The sequence below is a fragment of the Parambassis ranga genome, chromosome 9 (assembly GCF_900634625.1).
Source record: "Parambassis ranga chromosome 9, fParRan2.1, whole genome shotgun sequence".
In the NCBI taxonomy this organism is placed as follows: domain Eukaryota; kingdom Metazoa; phylum Chordata; class Actinopteri; family Ambassidae; genus Parambassis; species Parambassis ranga.
In genome coordinates this window covers 23536180-23554209 of record NC_041030.1, presented here as the reverse complement: position 1 = coordinate 23554209, position 18030 = coordinate 23536180, and the positions used below count along the sequence as shown (strand labels likewise).

Sequence of the window (18030 nt, the reverse complement as noted above, 5' to 3'; positions counted from 1 at the left end):
GCGGTCCGTCATGCTCTCTGCAGGAAACGTTCACAAGGATCAGATCTGTCGAGCGACAAGCCCGAAACCATCGGTACATCCAGCTCACGGTGAAACAGCTGATTTATAATCCACTGGAAACAGTCACTGGATCATTTTAAACATTGTGTGAAACTTAACATGCTCACTTCCTGATTGGATGAAGAATCAAGCTGCAGCTTAACATCTGAACACCTCCTGTCCCGCAGGGGGCGCTATGCTGCTCAAAGACGTTGGTTTCCATCGTGTTTTCTGCAGATAAAGTTCCACTTTTAGTTTTTTTACTTCTTCTCAGATCAATAAAAAATAACATCTCGTTCTATAACTATCAGTGACGTCACCACGAGCCATTTCCCAGCATCCTCTGCTCTGATTGCACTCATCATCCAGCAGCAGCAGCAGAGCCCCTATAGAGACATATATGTGAGGACTCCAGCTGCCATGGAGGGAGGACCTCCTGTCCCCATGGAGGGAGGACGTCCTGTCCCCATGGAGGGAGGACGTCCTGTCCCCATGGAGGGAGGAGCTCCTGTCCCCATGGAGGGAGGACCTCTGATGACATCACTGCTGCTCATCAGACTGTCTGCAGAGCGCCCCCTACAGGAGCTGTGGACAGGGTCAGGAACAGGAAGCGGACACTTTGGTGTGTCTTTGACCTTTGATGACCTTTGCTGGTGTGCAGCAGGCACGATTAAAGCAGCACACACTGTGTGTCTTTGCAGAGTGTTTATTAAATTACAAAGATTATCATTATAATTCATGTCATACAGTCATCATGAAGTTTATTCTGGAGACCACAACTGTCTTTACAACACACAGACTGACGATGAGGAAGATGAAGGTGAAGCTACGCCAAGCGCTGTGCAGCCCGATCATGAAACCTGCTGGTTGCCTCAGGCATGACGCTGCTGAGTCACATGGTCAGACGGTACCGGTCACCTGACCTCTGAACATCCTGCTTCGTTTAATGTACAAAAGCACCACGACAAACAACGGGAAGCCCCTCCTCCAGCGCCGTGGCACCGTCCACATGCTGCACAGACTGTGTGTGAGTCTGTCCTCAACTTACTGCTCCTTGAAAACCAACCGGATCCTCTGCTTTTATTTTGGAGGGTTGTCTCAGCAGAGGGCGCCATGTCTTTAAATGTTTAATGTAACAGGCGCACGGAATGAAGGACGAAGCAATACAGACAATAAAAAGTAGTTCATTGCCACAAATCCACAGTTTCAGAGTTAAAAGTCACGTGCACCGCCTGCTCCATCGCACGCATCGGCCATGTTGGCGGACGTGGGTTCAGTTGTTCTCGAAAAGGGACAGCAAGTCGTCGTTGTTGTTGTTCGGGAGGTCTGGAGGGCCGAGGTATGACAGCAGCTCGTCTGGGTTGGTCAAATCCGGAAGCAGCTGCACAGACAGACACACATCATCAGGCTACACCCCCCTGCCAATCGATAATCAATAGGCAGCTCCACTCACATCCAGAGAAGCTTCTGGAACCTCTGAAGAACCCCCAAGCCCAAAGGAGCCGTCGCCTTGGAGCCGTGGATTCTGGTTGCTACGCTGCATCATCTGGTTGCTGCCTTCCCCCAGATGGGCATTTCCATGGAGACCCTGCGAGTGCTGCTGAGAGAGAGGGGCACCATGGGAGGTGGAGTCCAAACGGGCAGAGACAGACATCTAAAAGCAGGAAGTTGCAACGTTAATGTTTGAGTCATTGACTCGTGTACAGGCTGATGTTTCAGACGTGTGTACGTACCTGTCCGGTCAGCGGGTGAGGCGGGGGCTTGTCAGGGGTGAGGAGGGCAGAGGAAATCTCAGACTGGTAGGACAGAGGGGGAGGACCAGGAGAAGAGAATTCCCTGCTACCACTGGGTGTCCCAGGACCGCCGAAGTCCGAGAACACTGCAGACGGGCCGGGATAGGACGGAGCTGCCGGAGGAGACGGATCAACAGGCCTGATTGGCTCGTGCCTTATGGCAGCTGGGACGGCACGTAGCATGTCACGTGACCTACCTGGTCCGGGGTAGTCGGGCGTCCTGCTGTTGTTGTTGCTGCTCCCTGCAGGCAGAGAGGGGTAGGGCATCGGAGAGGGGGAGGAGGTTGCTGTGGTGGTGGATGAGGAGGAGGGGGAGGGGCCCAGCGACGCAATCATCTCCATGACGCTGGGCAGGACCATGTGACTCGGGCTGAGTGTCCGGCAGCGCTTCAACACCGGGCCGTCCAGTTCCTCCTTCACATGCAGGTCTGGCTTCACCGGGACCGGCTTCCAGCTGCACACCGGGTCAATGGTAATCTCCTCGTACTCAGAGCTGAGGGGGCGGAGACAGCCAGAAAAGTGACCAATCAGAGCCAGCAGCCATTCATCAAACCCACAGTCACACAGAGCGTCGAGGCCACACGGTTACTGGGCATCGACCAACGCTAACGCACATCGGACCCATTCACAGACAGGCCGCCCCTCGGGTCACTCAGGGACGTACTTTCAAAGCTAGAAGGCTTAAATCCTGATATATGAACTGTTTCTGTGAAAGGAGTGGTGGACAGACAGCAGGGAGGGCAGAGAGGAGAGGAGGACGAGGACGGACAGGAACAGAGGGACAGTGCAGGTGGGGACAAAGTCAGAGAGGACAGATGGACATGGTTTGGACCTGTGCAGGGGGGACAGAGGTTGTATTAAGAGCAGGGTGCTGGAGCTGCAGGCAGCAGGTCGAGAGGAAGAGGACATGACGTGAGCTGGTGTGAGAGAAGAGGGAGGAGTCAGGAGGAAACAGCTGTGAGCGGTCACACACCGGGTTAACCTGCAGCGTGACCAACACAAACCCACACTGAGCACTGCCTCCACACCAACAAACAACAGTTTGGGTCCAACCGATGTGTGCATCAGCTGAAGTTATGATCACACAAAAGAAACCGCCGCCATGCATCGCTCCCCTGACCTCGAAACATCGGCCATGAAAAACCCGCATCAGTCAAACTCAGCTTACTTCTGAACGTAGATGAGGATCCCGAGCATGTACTGGTCCACTTCCAGACCCTCCAACAGAGCCGTTTTACTGCAGACACACACAGAAACGTTTCAAAGAAGGCCTGCAGATCAGCATGTGAAGGGTTAACCAGATCAGCATGTGAAGGGTTAACCAGATCAGCATGTGAAGGGTTAACCAGATCAGCATGTGAAGGGTTAACCAGATCAGCATGTGAAGGGTTAACCAGGGGGTCAGACATGTGGAACAAGGTGGGGGGGGGTGCATTCAGGGACTGTTGGACAGTTCAAAGAACTAAGATCAGCATAGGAATGAAAGATGCTGTGTGAGAGTGTGTGTGTGTGTATGTGTGTGTGAGTGTGTGTGTGTGTGTGTGTGTGTCACGTACTTGCACACCGGACACCTCCATGTTCCTCTCTCACAGTTGAGCTGCAGGTATGACTCCAGGTCGAAACACTGAACACAGATATAACACAGTCGTTCATTATTCATAAGCAGCTTTGTTGACACTCAAAGTTAAAACAAAGGCAGAAGCTACACAGTACAAAACATGGCGGAGCATCACAGACGCCATCATAACAGAGGAGTGACCTCCACATGACCTCCAGGACGGCCGGTCTGACCTGTATGTGTCGACAGTCGTGACCTCTGGCAGGCAGCTGGATGCGACGGAAGGTGATCGGACACTTCAACGACACTCTGATGGCGGTCTGCTCCACGCCGTCCTCTCCATTTAACCCGGGGGTCCCAGGGATAGAACCACTGCTGAAGTTCCTCTTTACTGAGAGAGACAGTATTGATCAGCACTCAGAGCTCATTCATCTGTGATCAGAGGGTTCAGCCTTACTCTTGGTGACGCAGTGCTCTGCAGGCAGCAGCCGCTTCTTCATCAGCCCCTGCAGCACCGAGCGGACCGACGGCCGGTGGACCAGCTGGAGGACGAACAGGTGAGACTGCAGGACAGAAGGAAGGTGAGCCCTGTGAGAGAGTGTGTCTGTGTGTGTGTGTGTCTGTGTGTGTGTCTGTGTGTGTGTGTCTGTGTGTGTGTCTGTGTGTGTGTGTCTGTGTGTGTGTCTGTGTGTGTGTGTCTGTGTGTGTGTGTCTGTGTGTGTGTGCGTGTCTGTGTGTGTGTCTGTGTGTGTGTGTCTGTGTGTGTGTCTGTGTGTGTGTGTGTCTGTGTGTGTGTCTGTGTGTGTGTGTCTGTGTGTGTGTCTGTGTGTGTGTGTCTGTGTGTGTGTGCGTGTCTGTGTGTGCGTCTGTGTGTCTGTGTGTGTGTCTGTGTGTGTGTCTGTGTGTGTGTGTCTGTGTGTGTGTGTCTGTGTGTGTGTCTGTGTGTGTGTGTCTGTGTGTGTGTCTGTGTGTGTGTCTGTGTGTGTGTCTGTGTGTGTGTTGTGAGTGTGTGTGTGCGTCTGTGTGTGTGTGTCTGTGTGTGTGTGTGTGTCTGTGTGTGTGTGTCTGTGTGTGTGAGAGAGTGTGTCGGTGTGTGTGTGTCTGTGTGTGAGAGTGTGTGTGTGTGTGTGTCTGTGTGTGTGTCTGTGTGTGTGTCTGTGTGTGAGAGAGTGTGTCGGTGTGTGTGTGTGTGTGTGTGTGTGTGTGAGAGTGTGTGTGTGTGTGTGTGTGTGAGAGTGTGTGTGTCTGTGTGTGTCTGTGTGTGTCTGTGTGTGTGTGAGAGTGTGTCTGTGTGTGTGTGTGTGTGTGTCTCTGTGTCTGTGTGTGTGTGTCTGTGTCTCTGTGTGTCTGCGTGTCTGTGTCTCTGTGTCTCTGTGTGTGTGTGTCTGTGTGTGTCTGTGTGTGTGTGTGTGTGTCTCTGTGTCTGTGTGTGTCTCTGTGTGTGTCTGTGTGTGTGAGAGTGTGTGTCTGTGTGTGTGTGTGTCTGTGTGTGTCTGTGTGTGTGTGAGAGTGTGTGTCTGTGTGTGTGTGTGTCTCTGTGTCTGTGTGTGTCTCTGTGTGTGTGAGAGTGTGTGTCTGTGTGTGTGTGTGTCTGTGTGTGTCTGTGTGTGTGTGTCTGTGTGTGTGTGTGTGTCTGTGTCTCTGTGTGTCTGCGTGTCTGTGTCTCTGTGTGTGTGTGTGTCTGTGTGTGTCTGTGTGTGAGAGTGTGTGTGTGTGTGTGTGTGTCTCTGTGTCTGTGTGTGTCTCTGTGTGTGTCTGTGTGTGTGAGAGTGTGTGTCTGTGTGTGTGTGTGTCTGTGTGTGAGAGTGTGTGTGTGTGTGTGTGTGTCTCTGTGTCTGTGTGTGTCTGTGTGTGTGAGAGTGTGTGTCTGTGTGTGTGTGTGTCTGTGTGTGTCTGTGTGTGTGTGAGTCTCTGTGTCTGTGTGTGTCTCTGTGTGTGTCTGTGTGTGTGAGAGTGTGTGTCTGTGTGTGTGTGTCTGTGTGTGTCTGTGTGTGTGTGTCTGTGTGTGTGTGTGTGTCTGTCTGTGTGTGTCTGTGTGTGTCCCCTTACACAGCAGCAGGCGGTCACAGTGATCTGGATGGTGTTCCTGCCTGGCTGACAGACTTGTTTCAGGTACAGAGGCTTGTGTGAAGTCTTGTTGTCGCCTCGCTCGATGGTGAGAGGCGTCGCGTTGACGCTCACCTGAAGGAAAAGACTTCCTGTAAGACCGGACGCAGACAGGAAGTGGAACAAACAGACGGGAGTGGCTCTGACCTGGACGGAGGCGGGCCAGTTGGTGTTCATCTGTCGGTCCTCGTGATGGTAACACTTAAACTGGAGCTCCAGGTCGGGTCTGACGCACAAACAAAAACAACACAACAGGTGGGTTCAGCAAGTTCAACACAACATGCCACTTTAGAGACGGCAGGCATTAACGTGATCTCCTCCATAACGAGAGTCCTTCCTCACGGGCCGAGGCCTCCGCCTCTAATATTCTCGGTGTGTGCTTACATCCCACCAGAGGTGTTCGTGGGCATAACTGTGGCACTATATGAGCGACAGAGGCGGTGTCTATGATGCTAACTACAGTCAGTGTCAGCTGTGTGTGTGTGTTACCTCATCACCAGTGTTTTGTACACACTCTCTCGCAGCTGGAAGACGTGGTTACTGACAGCCAGGTTGTGCTCTAATCTGAAGGGCTCAAGGACCACACCGTCCCTCACTGGGAAGGTCAGCCGCAGGTCGTCGCTGGGGTTACCTGCTGACAGGAGGGGACACCATCCTGTGACATCACTCATGTCATCAGGTTGTTTATCGATGCTGATGTAACTGAGTGACCGCGTGTTTACCTGTGGATGGGGGCGGAGCCAGGGCAGCCATGCTGGGTTTGATGTCAGGCAGGAAGGACGAAGGTGTCGGCTTGACATCACTGTTGCCGGGTGACATGTAGGGCGGGGCCATGGTGCTGCTTGGGGTGATGGGAGGAGTCGGGTTTCCAGGAACAGGGGACGAGGGGTAACCTGGCAACCCTCGTCCAGGCTGAGAGAGGAAGAGAGACAGAGAGTGAGAAAGAGAGAGAGAGGCGGACAGAGAAAGACAGAGACAGGGACAGAGACACAGGCAGGGACGGACAGACAGAGACAGAGAGACACAAAGACAGGGACAGAGAGACACAGACAGGGACGGACAGACAGAGACAGAGAGACACAAAGACCGGGACAGAGGGACTTAGTTACTGCTGTTCTTGCTCTTACCCCAGACGGCTGGTTGAAGGAGTTGTAGCCAGCAGCAGCGCCCCCAGTGGTCAACGCGTTTATTCCTCCCTGACCATTAAACGGCTCCTGCTGCACAAAGGGTCCATCGGGTCATTGTGTGTAGTTTACCACTCTCCTGAACTCAGCACATGTAACTCACCTTGTAGTACTGTGAGTTGGGGGGGGCAGATGGAGGGTACTGAGGAAGGGGCATCTTATGGCTCTGATAGGATGGGGAGGAGCCAGAGCGCTGGGGGGCAGGGCCTGGACCGCCTGGACCTACAAAGACAACACAGCCTGAAGCTGGGCTCGGTGTCCCTCTGCTAAAACAAGGCTCTGTAATCTGAGTATGGATTAACGTCCCGGTGTGTCGCTGACACCGCCTGTCTGACCTGGGTGGTACTGCATGTTAGGGCCAGAGTACGGGGGCCCGGCGTGACAGCCTCCGCTTGAACCCGGCATGGACCCACCGGTGCTGCCGGGGCCTGGCATGACGTTGACACTGGAGGCAACGGGAACGCTGTAGTGCTGCGACATTCCAGGGAAAGACTGCGTGGACAGATGACGACACGATTAACAAGCACTGACATAAACTGAGCATGTGCGTTATGCCAGACGCCTCAGGTGCTCACCTCAGAGCTGTAAGGTCGTTTGAGGCCCTGCGGTGGCCTCAGGTGTCCCTGCTGGGGTCCCGGGCCATAATTTGGGTGCTGAGGAACCCTCTGCGCCACCCCCCCAGGCCCGTACATGGGGCCCATCAAGGGGGAACCTCTGGTGGGGCCTGGACCGGAACTCATTGCTCCAGGCGCCATGCTAGGGGGACCGCGGGGGCCAGAGTGGGCCATGAACTGGCTGTTGTAGGCCGGCCCGCCCATCTGAGACACAAACGCCATCCGTGAGTGGTGCCGCCAGAGCATCAGATGAATGTCTTCTGTTTTTCTCACCTGTCCGTAGTTCATCTCCTGGTTTTGTTTCTCCTGGATGGCAGCGACAGTCGCCGTGGCGGTGGCAGTTGCCGTGGCGGCGGCAGCAGCAACAGCGGCGGCGGTGGCGGCCTGGGTGAAGTCAGCGGAGCCTCTGGAGCCTCCGGGGTTGGGAGGGTAGCTGCAAACAGGCAGAAGCTGTCAGAGAGAGCTCCTGATCACAGTCGACTTGTCGGTCGCTGATACACTGGTTGGTGCTTTCGTACTGCCGCCGCACCCGCCTGGGCCTCCACCATATCCCCCCGGCGTTCGGCCATACATCCCCTGGTTCATGTAGCCTTTGCTGGGCTCACAGTAGCCCTGCTGACCCATGTAGCTTCCAGGCCCGCCACCCATGCCAGGGCCCCCAGGGCCCTGCAACATGGGCCCCCCACCTGTGTTGGCACCTGGCCCCATCACCCCTCCACCCAGACCCTAAAGGACACAAAAGAGTTGATCAGGCTGGGCTGACGGGCCGCGGGAACACGGCCTGCTCAGATAGTACCTGGCTGGCTGAGGGATTGGTCACTCCCCAGACGGTGGTGACCACGGACAGAGATCCCGTCGGCTGATTTGTGGGCTGCTGCCAGGAGGAGGGGTCGTATGGGTACGACCCATCACTGTGGACACACCAGGAGGGCATCATTAGAGTGTGTGTGTGGCGGTGTGTGTGTGGGAGTACGAACGTGTACCTGTGCGGGTTGTTGGTCAGTCCAGCCTTCATCTGGTTCAGAGGGTTCATGGTTGGTGGACCTGTGGTCCAATCAGAGTGAGAGGCAGGCAGATGGTCTCCTAAAACACAGAGCGCACGTTAATGCAGAATATATTTTCCACCGGTCTTCATGCACACACACAGATTACAAACCTATGCTAAGCTAACACACAGAACCGTCAGTCACACCACCAGCTGCTGAGGCTCGTTCAATGAAAGGAGAGTTTCAGGCAGAGTCATCTCATATTTTAATAAAGCTGCAGTGTTGACTCAGCTGTGATCGATGTCACCTGACAGCCAGCAGTAACGCCGTCTCTCTCACCCACTGAACCGTGCAGCAGCTGGTCCATGGACGAGGGGATCTGATCACTGTGATCAGGGGAAAAACCTCTTCCCATGCTGCTCAGTGTGACTCAGCTGCTCCGTGTCCACTGCTTCCTGTGTGCTCAGTGACACCTGAACACATTCAAAGGGTTTTAAATAAAGACGTGTGTGTGTGTGTGTGTGTGTGTGTGTGTGTGGTGTGTGTGTGTGTGTGTGTGTGTGTGTGTGGTGAAACAGGATGTGCAGGCCAACACACAGACACTCCCACCTCACCAAACACCATTCCAACAAACCAGTCCCGCAACTAACCCAACCATGAGTGAGGAGACAGGAGGCCCGTCTGTTCAGGAGGTTCTATAAACGTGTTAAAGGACCGGTTCTGGGTTCAGTCCTGCTGATCTGTGTCAGTACGCCCAGATACCACGATTCACCCAGCTGCAGCGGTGGAGGGAGACAGTATAATCTGCCAGGACGGATGTTATTCCAGTGTCTCATTCTAACACTAAATATCACATAAACACCCGCTCAGATATTACAGGTGTGGTTATGGGTGGATTGTGTCAATAATAAAACAAGTTCTTAGAACACGGAAAAAGAGACTACCAGCCCGCAGACTGAGCTGCCATGGTAACAGAACACAGACTAAACTGCCATGGTAACAGAACACTGACTGAGCTGCCGTGGTAACAGAACACTGACTGAGCTGCCGTGGTAACAGAACACTGACTGAGCTGCCGTGGTAACAGAACACTGACTGAGCTGCCGTGGTAACAGAACACTGACTGAGCTGCCATGGTAACAGAACACTGACTGAGCTGCCATGGTAACAGAACACAGACTAAGCTGCCATGGTAACGGACTGGGTGCAGGTTCCCTGGCTGACCTGCAGTGTGCAGCTGGGTGAAGAGGCCTTCAGCAGCAGTAAGCCTCTGCCCTCCCCAGGCTGTGTTGGTGAGACAGATGTGGAGACAGTCACATGTGTTCCGCTGGCATTAAAGCAGACGGGACACCCCCATTAAAAAGGGTTAAAAAGAGTCTGTTGGGTTCAAACTGCCAACCTGGAGGAGGAGGCGAGGGACGGGATGCTGGCTGAACTGCCGTCCCTCCACCCGCTCCACAGCCCTGTGGACAGACTGAGAGACTCCTGCTGCCCCACTGCTCCAAGGGACGGTACCGGAAGGTTTGATCCAGAGCTGTGCTCACAGACCCACACGTCGTCCCAGGTGTATGTGTCATAACAACCTCACTTCCCAGTGGGATTAATAATCCGAGCCTTCCTCAGCTCTCTGAACATGCTCCTTCCTGAACCGGTCTTTAGGGTCGCTGGTTCTGAGGAGGATGCTGATGACGAGCCCCCTGTCAGCAGTGAAGCAGGAGCAGAGAGTCCTCTGACTCCGGTGACTGGCCTCTCCGTGCACGCTGCACACGCACGCGCCCGATCATCATGACAACAACAGTATCGATCTGGTATCGACCCGGCGGTGCTGACGCCGCGGCCCGCTCGGCCTCCTGGTGTCTCGGAGCGAAACAAAATGACAGAGGAGACATTTTGAGACTCCTGCTGCCGTAACCAGGGGAAGCTAATGCTAACACGCTAGCGGGCAGCTCCCTGTGCTCCGAGGAGAAACGAGGCTCCTCCTGTAACATTAGCAAGCTAACGAGCTAAGATATGTAACCGATCAATGATCAATGAACGGCGGCTGGGGTCAAGGGCCATCTGTAGCGTCCTCGGGTGGGGGGGGGGCACATTCGGTCTGTTCCACAGCTGGTACGGTGCTAACACGTTAGCTCAGCTAGCCCAGCGGGCTGTGACAATGGAATGCTGAGAAGCTAGCATTAGCCAGCAGCTAGCTTCTTTCCCCAACACAAAACACGGAGCTAATGTCAGCCAGCGCGCGGACCCAGCGGCTGGGGGGTGTCCTGAAACCGTCCGTACGGTCACACACAGAATCTTCATGTATACACACACACACACACACACACACACCACCGACCAACCGTGTCTACTGCCCCGGTGTCCGAGCCCTGGTCTGGGGCTCCGCGGTCTGAGCTCTTCTGGGCCTCCGGAGCATCAAGAACCGAGTCTGCACGGTCAGCCACCCAGAGGCGGCCTAAATATCCAAACACGTCCCGGTAGAATCCTGCACGGAGGCCGAGATTCCGCCTGCTGTCCTCCCGATACCTCCGGCCTCTGTGTCTGATTACCCGGCTTCAGCAGGCGACACCATCCCCCGCTGCTCCGGGAGGACCCGGACACACAGGAACTAGGCACAAGAGGGCAGAACAAAGGTCACACACCGAGGACCGGGGACACGGCACCGGGGGTCCGCTGCATCACTGCCAGGGGTGGAGAAAGGAACGGACACACACGGACACGGGAGGAGAGCTCCACATAAGCGCGAGAGACTGCTATAAGGAGGGAGAGGCAGACTCAGCCTACATTTCCCAGAATGCACCTGGACGGCCTCAGCGGCTTTTTCCGTAACTACACACGCACTGCCTGTGGACAGTTCGGTGTCGGGCGGAACGGGTTCTTTGTTTTAACATCGACTTTACAGTGTTGGGCTCCATCCATTCTGGCCTGGCAGCGCCCCCTGTGGGACAGGAGGTTCTCAGCCTCCCTGCAGCTCAGTGTAGGCCGCTAAACACGGTTAATTTATGCGACAGCAATGACGTCATTAACGGCGACAGAAAATTATGGAGGGAGTCAGAATCTGAACCAGAACTGGGTTTATTGGCATGTTAGCAGGAACCGGGCTGGTGAGTCCAGACCGTGGCTTCATGTCTTCCGGTCACAAACAGTCCTCACGCTCCAGCTCTTCTGCTTTTAGTCCTCCACACCCCCTAAGAACAGAGCAATGATGGTCACAGCATAATAAGCAGCATGCATGGGGTCCGATAAGACCGAGACAGAACCAAGGCTGTCCTTCTCCTCTGAGTCCTGCATCTGGGGCAGCACAGCCATCTAAACACTGGGAACAAGGCGTGTGAGGGGTCCTGAAGAATCCAGCCTGCTGTCCTCAGAGCCTGCTGTCCTCAGAACCTGCTGTCCTCAGAACCTGCTGTCCTCAGAGCCTGCTGTCCTCAGAGCCTGCTGTCCTCAGAGCCTGCTGTCCTCAGAGCCTGCTGTCCTCAGAACCTGCTGTCCTCAGAGCCTGCTGTCCTCAGAGCCTGCTGTCCTCAGAGCCTGCGTTCAGTGACCCGAGTGGGGGTCCAGTGATCTTAGAGCAGACCTTGTCTGTGCTCTGCAAACACTTCCTGTTCTGAGGAGAGGTGGGATGCAGCCAGCAGGTTACAGAGAACGTCCTGACGCTCTCCACGAAGGAGAGGGAGAACGTCCTCAGCATGCTGCTGCTGAAGTTAAGCTTCCTCAGTGGGTGCTGCTGCTGCTGGCTTCTCCTGAGGACCTCCTCGGTGGTAGCAGTGAAAGTGAAGTGAAGTCATTGTTCCACCTCGGTCAGAGCGGCCTGAGAGCAGGGACAGGAGAACGGTGTCAGCAGCATACCTCACTAGAGGACAGTGCGGTTGGGTGGACCTGCAGTCATCGGTGTATAGAATGAAGAGCAGAGGACAGAGGACACCACCCTGCAGGGAACCGGTGGAGGTGAAGATGAGGTCTGAGAGGGTGTTACTGAGCAGCACTCCCTGTGACCTGTTCAGGAAGTTTACGACCCAACAGAGCAGCAGCTGCTGCAGGTGGAGCGTTGGTGGTTTCTCTGTGAGGACATGCAGCTGCAGGGTGGTGGATGCAGGGGAGAAGATTATTTTAATCTGCAGTCCATGCTGCCAGGTGTTTGTGTAGTGTCCATTATGAAGATCTGCAGTACACCAACTGGACAGGGTCCAGCAGTAGGCTGGTTTCCTGGTGATGTGGTTCTTTATGTTCCTGAGCAGAGCCCTGACAGAGCTCTGGAGCAGCAGGACGCCTCGCTCCAGCCGTTGAATGAAGATGACCTGGACGATGGAACCTTCCCGTATCTGAGTGTGTGCAGTTTGACACATTCCTGATTCTGTTTCGGGGGTAACTCCTTCCAGCAGACCTAACAGATCACAGAGCTTTTTAACATGCTTCCTGTTCAACCCTCATTTTGAGAGACGGCGATATACCAGACAGACAGCAGCTCTTCTTTACATACAGTATTCTTTATTGAATGAAGCAAAATAATGACCTTCAACTCCCAAATACGAAAATAAATAAAATCATTTTCTTTGAACAGCTGCAACAGACTTCATCTGTGTTCCCCACCAACAGCCCAGAGGCTGAACCACTGGTGGCGCTGCGATCGTTTTGGCACAAGATGAGCGCTCGCTGCAGAGGACAGGGCGGGGGCGAGAAGCCGCGGAGTAAATGACCAGCAGTGACTTTAGAGACCACTGGCTCTATCCCTTCAAAATAAAAGACCATAAAATCTCAGTGTTAAGCATTTCCATAGTGACTAATTACAGACTTTCCATATGGAGCAAACACACCTGCTCAAAGGCAAAAACACAACACCCCTCCACCTGCTCAGGTCTTCCTATTGGTTTTCCACAGGAATGCTAACAGTGCTAGCGAGCCTTTTTTAAAATCTAAAGAAGTTTCCTGCCACGCATCAGTGTTTGAAGGTTTCTGGGATAGATGGAGAAGATGTGATCCTGTGGGAGGGAGAAATGAAGACAATGGAGGACTAACGAGCAGCGAAACTGAAGGATCGCCGTGAACGACTGTGTGTGTGGACGGAGGAAGGTTGTGTGTGGGTCAGGTGGGGGTAGGTCGAGAGTCACAGGTTACTGTTGATCTTTAAACGCGGTCCAGGCCAAAGGCGGTGTCCAGGAAGCGCCGCAGCTCCATCAGGTGCGTGTTTTTGTTTCCCGTCGCCGGCGCTGCTGCTGGATCTCTGCCTGCATACCTGGACACAGACAGGTCAAAGGTCAGAGGTCGCCACCTAAGCGGTCAAACAGGGACACTTGATGATGGTCATTACCAGACGGGCTTGGCTCTCTGCAGTGTGGTTCTGATGCGGGGCTTCACGTAGTCGTAGTAACCCTGGTTCTTGTGCTCCTCCTGACACCAAACCAGGTCAGCATTGGCGAATCGCTCTGACTCCGCCTTCACCTGGTCAAATGGGAACGGAGAGAGCTGCACAGAGAGAGAGAGAGAAGCTTTAAATCAGGTCGAGCTCATCAGGTCATGTGACCTAAGCCAACACCATACCTGCTCTATGCGAGCAATGGCCACCACATCCTCCATGCCGCGGCTCTTTCTCTCTTTGGTTAGCTCGTAGTAAACCTTCCCCGTGCAGAAGATCAACCTCCTCACTTCCTTTGGACGCTCTGCTGCCGCACCTCCTTCTGGGATCAGCCTCTGGAAGTGAGTCCCTAAGGAGCAAGGAGGAGGAGTCAGGAGGAGGAGGAGTCAGGAGGAGGAGGAGTCAGGAGGAGGAGGAGTCAGACGGGCTCTCCTCAAATAAACCTGTCTCTAAGTATCTGATGTTACCTGGCACCATCTCGTCAAAGCTGGATCTGGCCTCTGGGTGGCGCAGCAGGGATTTGGGAGTGAAGACAATCAGCTGCAGAGAAAGAAGTGAAAGCCTCAGATCATGTGTGTGTGTGTGTGTGCGCGTGTGTGTGTGTGTGTGTGTGTCTTACAGGCTTCCTGAACGGCAGCAGGATCTGCCTTCGGAGAACATGGAAATAGTTTCCAGGAGAAGAACAGTTGACCACGATCCAGTTGCAGTCGTACAGCTGACGCACTGCAATGTCCTCTGTGAGGTTCTGACAGAGAGAGAGAGAAGTTTACACACACACACACACAGCCAATCCCCTGTGTGTGGTGTGTGTGTGTGGTCTCACAGGCATGACATCTGGGGTCGTCGTTGCACATCTGGAGAAATCTCTCGGGGCGAGCTGAAGAATGTTCTGGACCCTGAGGGACCAATGAGAGGATTAATCAGGTTTTACTCTGTGTGTGTGTGTGTGTTTGTGTGTGTTTGTCTGTGTGTGTGTGTGTGTTTGTCTGTCTGTGTGTGTGTGTGTGTGTTTGTGTGTAGTGTGGTGTCCTGTCTGTGTGTGTGTTTGTGTCTGTCTGTGTGTGTGTTTGTGTCTGTCTGTGTGTGTGTTTGTGTCTGTCTGTGTGTGTGTTTGTGTGTGTCTGTCTGTGTGTGTGTTTGTGTCTGTCTGTGTGTGTGTTTGTGTGTGTCTGTCTGTGTGTGTGTTTGTGTGTGCGTGTCTGTCTGTGTGTGTGTTTGTGTCTGTCTGTGTGTGTGTGTGTGTCTGTGTGTGTGTTTGTGTCTGTCTGTGTGTGTGTCCTCACCATGCCCTCCATGCCATGTGGCAGCAGCAGCACAATGCCATTCTGTCGGACCCACTTAGCTTGTCCGGGGCAGATGAACTGGTCGATGATGCACTGCGCCGTGTTGTGGAAGTCTCCAAACTGAGCCTCCCACAGGGATCAGAGCGTTGGGGCTCGCCATGGCGAAGCCCAGCTCGAAGCCTGCAGTACGGGAAAGTACAGTCAGACAAACGGCGCCTCCTTGCAGGAGCCACAGCAGGGCCGGGACTCACCAAGGACGCCGTACTCAGACAGGGAGCTGTTGCAGACGGTGTATGGCGCCTGGTCAGGCGACAGGTGATTCAGGGAATGCAGATCCTCTTATCCACATTCTGGTCATGGAGGACATGGTGGCGGTGGCTGAAAGGAGGCAAGCGGTGTCAGGGTCGCTTTGTTAGCTCGTCAGGCAGAAATATGGGTGTCTCCATTTACCTGAACGTCCCACGCTCTACGTCCTGTCCCGACAGACGAAACATGGATTCCCTCTTGCAGCAGGGACCGAATGCCATGTACTCCCCTAGAGCCCAGTCCACTGTTCGGTTCCGCACCATTCTCTGCTCGGCCCTTTAGGATAGCGGCTCAGACCTGCGGCAAAAACACCACAATGGTCACTGAGAACAGTGGTGACCACACCAGGTCAGGGTCAGGGGCGCTTCGTGGGGCGCACCTCCATGGATGGTGAAATCCTCCACAGGTACGACGAGGCCATCTGCCCGATGTGGTTGAGGTTCTCCTCAGTGAGCCCGGTTGGAGGGGGCAGCTCATCGATTTGGCTGTCCGTCGAGAGTGAAGAAACCGGAAGCGACAGACTCATGGTTACTCGATTCTTTTAAAGAGTTTTCACCCAGACGTGAAGAAGAAAAAGTCACCAGGCCAGGGTGCGTCCAGCCAGTGCTTGATGGAAGGTCTTCTCGCCTTGGACCGAGCATATGCCTCCTCACAGATCTTATCATATTTACTATTTCCTCCTGTACGTGCACACAGACCACACAAAGCAAAAGGTAAGGTGGAGAGCAGTTGTGAGGCAGTGGAGAATCAGGTTGTGTCACTGGCGAGCGTCTGACCTCGTACTCCTGCCGGCTCACAGCGCCCTCTGCAATCAGCTTCTCTGCGTAACTTCTGTAGAACGGGTTTCTGCTTCTTGATTTGTTTGTACATCAGCGGCTGCGTAACATCGGCTCATCCAGCTCATTGTGGACCATCCGGCGGTACACCACCTGCACCACACACACACCACGTCTCAGCCTGACACAGTCTAGGAGTTAGCCGAGCGTGTAACCAGGTGTACACTGACCAGGGTCCACCACCAAGTCCTTGTGGAAGTCGCCCTCCACTCAGCAGCCACCTTGCAGACGTATATGACGGCCTCGGGGTCGTCAGCGTTACGGGAAGATGGGAGCGTTGACAACTCGGGCGACATCCGTCGGATACGGAGATGAGCGAGCCATTCGAGGGTCTGTGGTAAACCCGATCTACAGATGAAGAAGAGAGGTAAAGCTCAACGTCTCTGTGATCAGATCAGCAGGCGCCTGCCATCTCCGTGGTTACCTGGTTGTTGACAACAACATGGACGGTCCCCGTGCGTGGTGTAGGATGGCAGGTCAGAACAGGTGGAACGTCTCATACACGATCCCCTGACCTGCGAAGGCTGCATCTCCATGAAGCAGGATGGACATGACCCTGCACACACACACACGGGGTTAACTCATGGGGATGTGGCCTGCATTCTATCAACACCTAGGACCAGTGAGCTAGCAGCTAGCTATTGTGTCTGTGAATGTGAGCACAGGCCTGAGCAGCAGCTCCTGTTTTGGTCCCCTCACAGACCTGATGATGTCATCAGCATGGTTCAAACTGGCTCCCCTGATTGGGATCAAGACCACCCCTGTTGCCGTCAGTGTCCCACAGTAGAACTGCTCAGCCTTGTCTTCCCCTGGGCCACAGGATCAACAGCCTCCAGGTGGGACGGGTTAGCCACCAGAGACAGGGTGATGTTCCTGTCTGTCACACGGTTGATGCGGCGGTGGTACATGCCCAGGTGGTACTTCACATCTCCAGATCCCTGATGGCGAGAAGCCGTTCACTGTGAGGCTGACCCAGCAGCTGCATGCTAACATTACGCAGCTGCATGCTAACATTACGCAGCTGCATGCTAACATTACGCAGGGCGCTTACCTCATCAGCAGCTTCCAGTTTGGAGTCAAACTGACAGAATATCTGCTCCAGCTCTTTCCGGATCACGTTGGCCAGAACGTTCAGACGGCCTCTGAAACAGACCACACACACACACACTGTGCTCCTTCTGTCTCTGCTCACACACATGCTGTGTGAAGGTGTGTGTTACCTGTGGGGCATCCCCATGATGACGTTCTCCACTCCGTTCTCCGAGGATTTGTCGATGATGGTTTTCAGCGCGGGAATCAGAGACTCACAACCCTCCAGACCGAAGCGCTTCTCAGCAGACCACTTCTTCTGCAGGAACTCCTCAAATCTGCACACACACACACACACACACACAGGTTGACACATGCCACACCTCAGCGTGATGTAAACACACTGCTGATACCTAGTGGAGCGGATCATGCGGGCGAGCAGTGTGCGCTTCTCTTCCAGAGTGAACTGCATCACACCGGGAGTCTCGAACTTCTGTCGGATCCACTGACACTGCTCCAGGTCATTGATGAACATGAACTCCACTCCGATGTGTTGACAGTACGCCATCTGCTCCACGGAAACACACAAAACGGCTATGAAGCAGCAGACAAATGGGGCGCACAGGCCTGTGTGTGTCTGTGTGCAGACCTCCAGGCGGCGGATGATCTCCTTCAGCGCGCAGAGCACTCTCTGAACCTCCAATGAAGGTTGTGGTGGGCAGCCGGAAGACTTTGTCAAGGTCAGATTCCTCCAGACCGTAAAAACCTGACGCACCAAGGACAGGAAGCAGGGGAGGGAGGTGATCGAAGGAACAGCACAGATGGATGAAGGTAAGGTGGACAGAAACAGGACACATGGAGCATGCAGGCGTTAGAGACAGGAGGTGAAAACATACACCACATGCAGGAGGAGGAGGAGGAGGGAGGGGAGGAGGAGGAGGAGGAG

General features: G+C 54.3%; 2 protein-coding genes and 1 pseudogene across 3 annotated transcripts in view; all 3 read right to left on the bottom strand.

Annotated features, from left to right (window-relative positions):
- Window positions 1-18030, bottom strand: part of LOC114441234 (chromaffin granule amine transporter-like) — a 54628-nt gene that overhangs the window by 23739 nt on the left and 12859 nt on the right. The gene's annotated exons all lie outside the window — the stretch shown is intronic.
- On the bottom strand, window positions 1220-11159 carry LOC114440998 (zinc finger MIZ domain-containing protein 2-like). Of its 2 annotated transcripts, XM_028413705.1 has the most exons (21): window positions 10620-11159; window positions 8278-8377; window positions 8091-8205; window positions 7816-8020; window positions 7568-7731; window positions 7256-7498; window positions 7016-7172; window positions 6784-6902; window positions 6624-6713; window positions 6219-6408; window positions 5986-6127; window positions 5644-5722; window positions 5440-5571; window positions 3848-3953; window positions 3624-3781; window positions 3389-3456; window positions 3001-3069; window positions 2030-2325; window positions 1773-1945; window positions 1493-1693; window positions 1220-1420 (listed from the first exon to the last, which is right to left on the bottom strand). In XM_028413705.1, the coding sequence occupies exons 2-21, from the start codon at window positions 8325-8327 to the stop codon at window positions 1313-1315; spliced, it is 2865 nt and encodes a 954-aa protein (XP_028269506.1). In that variant the 5' UTR covers window positions 8328-8377; window positions 10620-11159; the 3' UTR covers window positions 1220-1312. The 2 variants fall into 2 exon arrangements, with proteins under 2 accessions (XP_028269506.1, XP_028269503.1); XM_028413702.1 differs by lacking the exons at window positions 7816-8020; window positions 8091-8205; window positions 8278-8377; window positions 10620-11159 and having other exon boundaries at window positions 5986-6130; window positions 7568-7725.
- Window positions 13199-17781, bottom strand: LOC114440999 (2-oxoglutarate dehydrogenase, mitochondrial-like; annotated as a pseudogene).

What these genes read in the sequence shown, in the direction of transcription:
- LOC114440998 (XM_028413705.1), bottom strand. Translation starts at nt 8,327, where the DNA reads ATGAACCCTCTGAACCAGATGAAGGCTGGACTGACCAACAACCCGCAC. An exon ending in CCAATCCCTCAGCCAGCCAG is followed by an intron (nt 8,021 to 8,090) that starts GTACTATCTGAG and finishes TGTGTCCTTTAG; the next exon opens with GGTCTGGGTGGAGGGGTGAT. An exon ending in TAACATGCAGTACCACCCAG is followed by an intron (nt 6,903 to 7,015) that starts GTCAGACAGGCG and finishes TTGTCTTTGTAG; the next exon opens with GTCCAGGCGGTCCAGGCCCT.